Below are 10,459 nucleotides of genomic sequence, written 5' to 3'. Positions count from 1 at the left end.
GACTTTACTAATGACTAAATCTGATAAATGAGATCTCGAGGTAAGTGTTTACATAATCTTCTTTTGTCCTAAGAAATAATTCACCTGGGCATATGTAATGGGTTGAATGAAATTCTCTTACCTTTTAATTAGAGATCACAAACTTAAATTAGAAAATAAAAAAAAATTATGTAATACGCGAATTCAAATTAAAAGAATTTGCGAATTTCAAGTATTGTATGGTTAAAAAAAAGCTCGTTCACAACCTCTTACCTAACATATTATGCAACTTAAAATGGATAAATGAGGTATAAAAAAAACAAATTAAAAAAAAAAACATTAGGATTCAGACAGGGAGATCATAAATCAAAAACATAAAAACGCCAATCACAGTCATTTCCTTGGACCAAGGGACACGTTTAGATTGGACTTTCTGGATAATACATTTGTACTCCTAGATTAGTCTTTGTAATCCAAAACTCCTTACACATTAACTTTTAAAGCCAAAGAATCTTTATGTTCCAAGAAAAAACATGATTGTTAGAACATTAGAAGTTTTCGTATAACTAAAATATTAGGTGACACATTTTCTAAATCCATCAACAATCTCTATGTTGCTCACATGTGTCACACTTTTTTTTTAATGATGAATTTTGTAAAATCTAAATTCCCACGACAATAAAGGGAAAAAGGAGTCAAAATTTTAATTTCCATAGGACTCTAGTGAGGGGTAAAACGATATACATGGTCTATTTGAAAAGCCACCTCACAATTGAAAGTAATTATCAGCTTAGTAATTATATAACCTAGTAATTATGATGACCTGTTTGTTTGCCACAATGTTATTAAAGTGTAATTATAAGTATACTGTTTGGTTGCACAAGCGTAATTACAAGGTTATATTAAATTTTAAAAATAAAAGTTAATTATCTAAACTTAAATTCATATTAGACAAATAAGGGATTTTAATAAATGATATTAAATTAAATATTTAAGATATATTGTCTTTTGAAAATATATTAATTAATAAACATATGTTTGTACTAATATTATAAAAAAAAAATTGATTTATATTTTTAAAATTAGTATATTTTTATTAAATTAATCATAAAAATTAAAAATACAAGATTTCTTTGAGCATCATGAAATGCATGTTTGAAAAATAAAATTAATATTATAAGTCATAAAATAATTAAAATATTTGACAAAACAATAATCTATCAAATCTAACTAAAAAATAAATGACTTGCAATGTGAAATATCAAGTCAATACTACTAAAATAAATAAAACTGAAAATAGAACATAAGTTCTAAATTCAAAATAAATTTCTTAACATAATACTACTCTTATGTCAAATTTCAACATAACGTACATAAATATGATTTAAGCTAAAGGAAAAACGTAAGTCTATACTTTATTCAACAATGACTTCTACTTTAATTTAAGAATTAGAACAATAACAAAAGTATACTAATGAAAAAAATAAACATAGAATTAAAAAAAAGGATAATACGAAAAATTACATGGAATCACATGAAGTAAAGATTGCGAATGAGAATGAAATGAAATATAAAAAATAAAAAATATATTTTTAGAAAATATTAGAATAATAAAAATAATAAGAATTTAAAATAGTAATAAAAATAAATTAATACAAAAAAAATAAAAATAGAAAAAAATTAAAAAGTAATAAGCTTGTAATTACATCATATAATTAGACTAATTCACAGCCTCCCCTGAGAATTGAAGAGTGTAATTACCCCTGTCAATTACACATCAATTACCTGCTGACCATATAATTACATAGCCACCCAAACATGCCAGACAGTATAATTACACACAATTACACCAAATCCAATTACCAGAGTAGCTTTCCAAATAGGCCCATAAAGTCTGATACATGTTCGATGCTAAAAGGTTGAAAGGAGAAGTTAATGCCCCCGTTGTTACCTAAATTATTCAAATATACTCCTCCGTTTGATTATCCATGATGAATATTCAATCTCACATGATATCGACATTTAATAAAATAAACGCCACACAACAATGTCACCTCAAACGTCCCTAACCCATTTTACCTCTCCCCTATAATAAATCAATTGCACACTCAATCAAGATTTTCGATATGCTTGGTGTGCTCTATCAAACTTTCGGTGGTATTAAATAGGTTGGGAAAGTATTGAGCCTTTAAAGCAACTAATTTCCATTTGAATTTAGGGGTTAACCAGTTTAAGTCATAATCACAATTCACTACTGGGCCCTTTGGAGCAGACTTCTGTTTGGGCCCACAAAACCATGAAAACTTGAAAGAGATAGCTCAGGCCCAGATCACTGTATAACCAAATGGGCCCATCTCATACGACTTTTTTTTGTTCAAGTACGTAAAGTCAAAACTTGTGTGTGAGTTTTTATTTATTTATTTATTTTCAAGAGAGCTAAGAAAAAATAATTTAATGTACTTGTTTGATGTTTCTGTATACATTACTCCATTTGTTTCAAGGGAGAATTTATCATGAATTCGAACATGAAATTTTAAAGCTTTTTGAAATAAAATTTGCATATTTGAAAATTGCATAAAAAATATCGTAAGTTACAATAATTATTGATTTAAAAGGCATATGATGAAAATATAGCAGTTAAGAAAAATATATTTAACTCTAAAATTTAAAAAATGTCACATAAATTTGGATGAAAAATCTATGTCTTAGATGTATTCCAATCTTAGTTAACACTTAAGACATTACAGAAACAAGTACATTGAATTTATTTTTTTTCATAACATCAATTATGTACATCAATGTTAAAACTAGTCTCCAACATTTTTCATAAAACAGGCACATAAACATATATTATAGGTTTGTCCCTCAAACAAGCACACATATACATAACATATGTAAGTATATAGCATGTACTTTAGCACCATATATGGACAAGAAACATTTCTATACTCAAAATATGCTAAGGTTATATAGTCATTATACTTATCTCTAACCTACCAGAATTTTTTTATTATGTGCTCATATAATTGATAGTTCTTTATAAGTGCGGCACGTACCTTTTTGTTTATTAAAAATAGAGGGATACAGAGAACCTATAGTCAATAAAACTTTTAGTCGGTTTCTATAGATTGATGACAAAACATTAGTTTTATTTTATTTTATAATTTATTTATATTGTGTATAAAAGGAGAAGGGAATGTAGCAACATTCAACAACTTCCCTATGAAGCCCTAATAAATTTTTGGTGGTTGTTAGTTTAGATTTGTTCCAGAAGTTCTGGCTTATCACATGCTACTAGTGCTCCACGTGTCCTTTCTGCAATTTTTGACTAATTCAGTGAATATAATAGAATCACCAACCCTACCCCTTTACTCCAGGTCATGGGTGGCAGTACTACATTAATATCAAAAACAAAAATTCGACCCTATTTATTTTGAAATCCAATTAATTTAAAATTTTATCAACAAATCACACTTTAAAGGATAAATGTTTCATATTTATCATTTTATTTTCAAAATTTGAATGCAAAAATCTTTAATTAAAAAAATATATATATTGAGATTTTAATAAAAATATAAATCACAAAAGTACAATTACCTAATTTACATTGTAAAAATATATCTCAAAACTTACGTTACAAATACTTAGCCTAAAATAGAATTCAGTATACAACTGTATACATATGGTACATATAAAGCAATACACAAAACTTTAATGTTATTTAAAAGCTTGACATACAATATTATAACCCCAATATATAATATCATACAAAATTATAAAAGGTATACTTATATCTCTCATCAAAAGTAAGTAATAGATATTTATATGATTATAATTATCTCATTAAAAAAAATAGATTTAATATATATCCATATATACCCAATAAAATCATCACAAGTGGAAAAAAATGATGTCATATATGCAGATTTTACTTTTATTTTATCAAATTTAATTATTTTTTTCAATTACATAAAGATGATACAAGATAAACTAAAAAATAATCCTATGAATCAAGTAAATTAAAAGAGAGGAAATACCTAATTGGTTGTAAAATTGAATAAGTAACGATAGATCATGCAAAGTGTTACAATCTATCACTTTTGATTGCAACAAATCCAAGTATAAAGCAGAGGAAAATAATGTAGAAAACATAGCAACTAACACAGTGAACCAATATTAGTGCAATAATTGAAGCACAATGAAGATGCGAGATGTCAAAAGTAAGAACTGGGCGATTCTATTTGATCAAATACCTAGTGACAAGCTCCTATGTTTCTTTCATTATGATATTTCTAAACAAGTAATTCAACTTTTTTACTTTTTTATGGATGATTAAATTCACAAACTGAGAGAGTATGTCTGACCGATATTTTTCGTCAAAGTTATATCTTCTCTTTTGCTCAAATCCATTATCAATCAAATGTCCGATAAAATATATTTTCAAAATCACCATTCCTTCATAACTATGCTTCAAAATCAAATAATCCTATATATAACTTAAGTCTTCTAATCAAAAGAACTGGCATTGATTCGTTTTGTTTATAAGCAATTAATTAAAATATAAATAGGTATGAAGTAATATTAAATAATTAAAAATAGAGTAATAAATAGGAGGCATGGAGGAGTATATTTTTGAATCGTTGGAAAAAAACGTATACATATAAATCATGAATGGATGTCACAAACTGAGGTATATACGTACTATACCAAGGACCAACCAACCTCCAAGCTCCCAACCTTCTGATAGGAACAACCCTTACGTACCTACAAATTATATTTTCAGTGTTCGGTATTTATTTTGGAGCTCAACTAAATTCAAATTTAAATATTACTGAGCCCATTTTAGTAACGATGCAATAATTTTTTTTCTATTCTTAGGAATTTAAACCCAAAATTTCTAGTTAAGAATATATGAATCTTAACCATCCCACCATGATCCACTTTGATTGAGTACAAATTATGTCAATTGCATTGAATGCTCTGGAAGGCGGATGGCAAAAAAACAGATGGATGTAAATTAATTAATTGAGATAGGTGAAGTGTTGCTTTTCTCACACTTTTACTCTATTTTGGAGTACTAATTAGTAATATTGTTGGCTTATAAATAGTCCTCCAAATATCCCTTTTTTCCATCTCAACTTTACTTTTAATTTATTAGCAATCCATCTATATCCTCTCACAATTAGAATTATTTTTCTTCTGCTTAATTAAGTCCAACCATGGGGTTGAAGTTCCTTCACATCCTTGCATACCTTTCAGTAAGAAACTTATATATAATATTATTTATATAAATTATTTTTTAAAGAAGCTAATTTTTTTAATTTTTTTTTTTGGTTAATACTTTAGTTGGCACTAGTGGCAAGTCATGCAGCTCTTCCTGAAACATATTGGAATACTAAACTGCCTAATACTCCCATGCCTAATGCAATCAAAGAATCTCTGCAGCCTTCTGGTAATCCTTATGTATTTATATAGCACTTCCAAGGTTTAGTATTTTTGTTTTCAGTAATCTGCAAATAATATTCCATCATAGATTCATAGGGTGCTTTTAGAATACAATTTAACTTCTACACACTGAAATAGAAAAATAATTACTTACCTTTTTTTTTTCTTCCACATACCAACTTATTGTTACTATGAAAATTATATGGTAATTATCTTATACATAAAAAATATTGTATATCAAAAATCTATGTTATACACAATTATTATATGATTAAAGATTCTTTATACTGTAGTGTAACTTAATTTGTAATACTCTCACTATTCCATATTAACTGAATTTTTAGAGTTTTTTTTATTATTTAAAATAGTTGAATTATTCAAAGTTCAAAAAAAATGTTTGAATCTTTTTCCATATTTACCCTTTGGATTAACGAAATTTTGTAATTTTTTAGAAGTTAAACTGCAGTACTTACAAAGTTATACTTCAATAAGAAACTATTTGTATTTATGATTTCACATTTAATCATTTTTATGAGGTTGATTAAATAAAAGGGTAATAAAGGAAAATATGGTTCAAATTTTGTCCTTGAATGATTTTCTTATTATGTGTGCATTGTTGCCTTTGAAATTCAGTTAATATAGAATAGAGGGAGTAACAGTTATATTTACGTTAACGCTAAATTTTAAAACAATTACACCATTAGTATACCTATAACTTAAACTAGTAGTAGTAACAAGTGATTTTCAGTATATCCATGGTCAAAATAATAGTCAAAAATATTTTATATATACATTTTTTTTAGGATTGACAGATCTAGAGGACAAAAGCACTTCAGTAGATGTAGGCAAAGGTGGAGTAAACGTCGCCAGCGGCAAGGGTCATAATTCCGGGGGAACAAACGTTAACGTCGGTGGCCATAAAGGCGGCGTTAACGTAGACACCCCGGGTGGGACCCACGTTGGTGTCGGTAAAGGAGGAGTTGGCGTCTACACCCCCGGCCACCATGGAAAGCCACCAGTCTCCGTCGGTGTCCACCCCGGACCATCACCGTTTCTTTACAATTACGCCGCGAAAGACGATCAACTTAACGATAACCCTAACGTGGCATTATTTTTCCTGGAAAAAGATTTACACCAAGGGAGTAACATGAACATGCAATTTGTGAAAACAACAAACGGCGCTGCTTTCTTGCCTCGTGAAGAAGCAGATTCAATTCCGTTTAGCTCAAAAAAGATGCCGGAAATTCTTAACCAGTTTTCTGTTGATCCAAACAGTGAAGAGGCTCACACCATGAAGCAGACTGTACAAGAATGTGAAGAGCCAGGTATATATATACATCACTCTTCTGTCTGTCCGTATCAATTTACGTGAGGTAATTTGAGCACTTGACACGAAATTTAAGAAACACTTTTGAAATTTATGATCTAAAATAAGTGATACTTTAGATGTTTGTCTTGCTAGAAATCATTTCGTTAAAGATAAAATAAATATTTTAAAATCAATTTTTTATTAAATATATGTCTTTTTGAAACTGATTAAAAAAGGAAAGTGAATATTTTTAGATTGATTATACACTTTATCAACTTTCAATTAAGTGTGTCATTACGGAGAATATTAGATCAATTTAGTTTTATGGAGAAACCATGATTTCACGTACAGTAAATCCACCCCTGTTTATTAGTGCAATTTAACTGATTATAGAGTATTACCACTCTGTTATTCAAGTAATTATTCAATATATATATTTAAAAACTTGACCTCCTTTTATAATACTCCTCCTGTTTTAATTTGTTTATTTGATTTTAACTTGACATGAAATTTATCATAGTAAACAACACTTTTAATCTGTGATTTAAATAAAGATATTTCACGTCTCAAAACTTTTTTATTATTTATTATTGTATTTTCAAACAGGTATTAAAGGAGAAGAGAAGTACTGTGCAACTTCATTAGAATCCATGGTTGATTTCACCACATCAAAGTTAGGAAACAAAGTGCAACCGTTGTCAACAGAGACAGAAAAGGAAGAGAGTGAAATGCAGAAATACACAATCCTAGGAGCCAAGAAAGTAGGAAACAACAACAACAATAATGATAAATCAGTAGTTTGCCACAAACAAAACTATGCGTATGCAGTATTTTACTGTCACAAAACAGAGACAACAGAGTCCTACATGGTCTCATTAGTTGGTGCTGATGGAACAAAGGCTAAAGCTGTGGCTGTTTGTCACAAGGACACATCAGCATGGAACCCAAAACATTTGGCTTTCAAAGTTCTTAAGGTTACACCTGGATCTGTTCCTGTTTGTCATTTCCTTCCACAAGATCACATCGTTTGGGTACCTAAGAACTAGAAATATTATTATTATTAGATGATATATGTTTAATCATCTTCTTATTTGGGTTGTTTTATGTTATATGTAATAATACAGAGTATGTTGTGCTTGTTAAACTTTAGTCATGTTGTATAATCATACTTTACTATACAAATAAATAATATGTTTCGCATTTTTACACTTGAAAGTTCTTATATGTCACTATGTCCTATTTTTTGTCTCAGTTAATAAATATCTGAAATCTTCAATTATCAATTGGTGCAATACTATATATACTATGTGTGCACGCACATCATACTACATATTGGAATAATTCTCTTGAACATTGAAAGTTCAACACAAAAGGGGAAAGAGAATCAAAAAACAAAATGTATTCATATTCATTTAGCTAATTAAGCTTAGCTTCCTGGCCAATATGTCCACCACCTGATTAGTACATATATCTTCATGGGAGTTATGTTGGTATATATGGTGTATAGGGGTGGTGGGGTGCAAGGGGGTTCGTTGAGTGAAAAAAAATAATAACTATTTGCATATATATAAGTTCGTTGTTGATCAATTTCTTTGACACAAGATTATTTTTGAATCTCCTAATTTGATTTCCTGGCTCTCCTATTGATATAGTGAGTATTTTTGTGTGTCTACATATATCTATTGGCCGAAGGGGAGCCTTGAAGTAACTGGTTAAGTTGCTGTCATGGGATCAGGAGGTCACGGGTTCAAGCTTTGAAAACAGCCTCTGGCAGAAATGTAAGGTAAGGCTGCGTACAATAGACCCTTCCCCGGACCCTGCGCATAGCGGAAGCTTTAGTGCACCGGGCTGTCCTTTTTTTACATATATCTATTGCCGGTTCTTCTTTTAAATGACTTTAAAGTATTATTCTTCATTTTTATACATAAGATATTTTTTTAAAATAATAATTTTTTTTACTCATTCTGTAAGTGGCCAAAAAATCTTAATTATTTTGGAATAATCTTTTTTTAAGGAGAGAGTAATCTTTCAAAAAAAAAAAAATTGGCATCAAGACTATATAATTTTTGCAGCTTAATTACATTAATCAATTGTCCAATATAATTTCTTTTCCGTTTTTCCTAAGTGATTTATCCTCCATCAGAGATAAATTTAAACTAAAGTTAAAAGTACATTTATTTAGGGTAGTGGATTTCTCTCTCTGTCTCCATAAATGGATTGACATCAACATTATTCTCTATTGTCCAGTCTCAATCAAATCTTGGAGGTAGTCCATAAAGCTAATTATTTACACAATTTCATTTTATCTTCGATAAGAAGTTTTTACACCACACAAATATCATGAACATATTTAAGGTTATAAGTTATAAAACTTCTATAGCTATATAAATGTAATGACATCTTAAAATTATAAGTTTCAAAATATTTATTTCATTTTTGATAGGGTTGTATCAAATTTTTGGGGTTCCCTAAAATTTGTCTAGCTTTAGTTTCACAAACCTGGTTCTTAATTGTATAAGTTTCAGGTTTAGACAACCAAAAATCGTAAAGTAAGTAAAAACCGCAAGAATTTTACTTGAAAAAAAATTATCGGACTTAAAAATATAAGAAATCATGATCTATATATTCAGGATATATTTATACATAATTACTGAATTTTCTTAATATAAATATATTATTTTGAGCAAAAGCTACTAACTTTGACCGAATCCGTATTTAGACTTCTAGCTCTATCCCTGTCTTTTCAAAAGCAGATAGCGATATTACAACTCGATAACCCAATACACATGAACTAAAACTGGACACAAAATCAGTGTAACTGGATGAAGGTACACTCGTCTTCTCAAAAGTGTGTATTGTATTGTTGCTTCAACATAAACCTAAACTTATATACATATAGGTAGGATACATTAGTAGCACAATGTGTGTGTTTCTCTTCTTTTTTTGATTTCTAATTTGACCCCTTGGTCATACACACACTGCCCAATCTTCATTAACACTCATCATACTAGATATACACATATATACATGGATAACACTACATACGTTCATATATACCATAGTATATATCCATGTATATTCTTATATATATATATATATATATATATATATATATATATATATATATATATCCTATGTTTTATTGCTTCCTTGTAAATTTCATCTTCCCCTTTTTAATTGAGTTTTAGTGGACCAATAACCGGGGGCGGAGCTAATAAGGGTCCGGGGTTATTCCTAATCCTCTTCGTCGAAAAATTACACTAATTATATATGATTAAAATTATTTTTTATGTATATATAATAGATATTGAACCACCTTCGGCTTCTTCATGTTTTACTTCTTTATATTTTAAACTTCCTAAATGAAAAATCTAGCTCTGCCACCGCCAATAACCCCATTGAAATCATTCATGGCACGACTACAAAGCATGAGTCACACCACAAGGTTCGTAGCCAGGGTCAACACAAACTTGAATAACGAATATGGTAAAATTTGAAACAGCACCAAGAATTAAAATAACAAACTTGAATAATAAGAAGAGAAGACCAGAAGATATATTTTGGGAAATTTTATGATTGCATTTTTCTATACAAATGTGTATATTTATACAAGTATCTAGTGGGTAAATAAAATATTTCCAAATCTAAATGTATTCCTATACCATTTGTCTATCTCCTGTTGGTTGTATAATAACAAACGACAACTGAAAAATTATGTGTACTATG

At 29.0% G+C, this 10,459-nt stretch overlaps 1 protein-coding gene across 1 annotated transcript; it reads left to right on the top strand.

Annotated features, from left to right (window-relative positions):
- The first annotated feature begins 5,074 nt into the window (after positions 1-5,074).
- On the top strand, positions 5,075-7,941 carry LOC129889419 (BURP domain protein RD22-like). Its single transcript, XM_055964708.1, has 4 exons — positions 5,075-5,237; positions 5,326-5,431; positions 6,228-6,749; positions 7,340-7,941. The coding sequence occupies exons 1-4, from the start codon at positions 5,199-5,201 to the stop codon at positions 7,777-7,779; spliced, it is 1,107 nt and encodes a 368-aa protein (XP_055820683.1). The 5' UTR covers positions 5,075-5,198; the 3' UTR covers positions 7,780-7,941.
- Positions 7,942-10,459: the final 2,518 nt, after the last annotated feature.

The sequence above is a fragment of the Solanum dulcamara genome, chromosome 5 (assembly GCF_947179165.1).
Source record: "Solanum dulcamara chromosome 5, daSolDulc1.2, whole genome shotgun sequence".
Lineage (NCBI taxonomy): Eukaryota > Viridiplantae > Streptophyta > Magnoliopsida > Solanales > Solanaceae > Solanum > Solanum dulcamara.
Note: the sequence above shows the minus strand (reverse complement) of the source record. Positions and strands in the feature narration are given on the sequence as shown.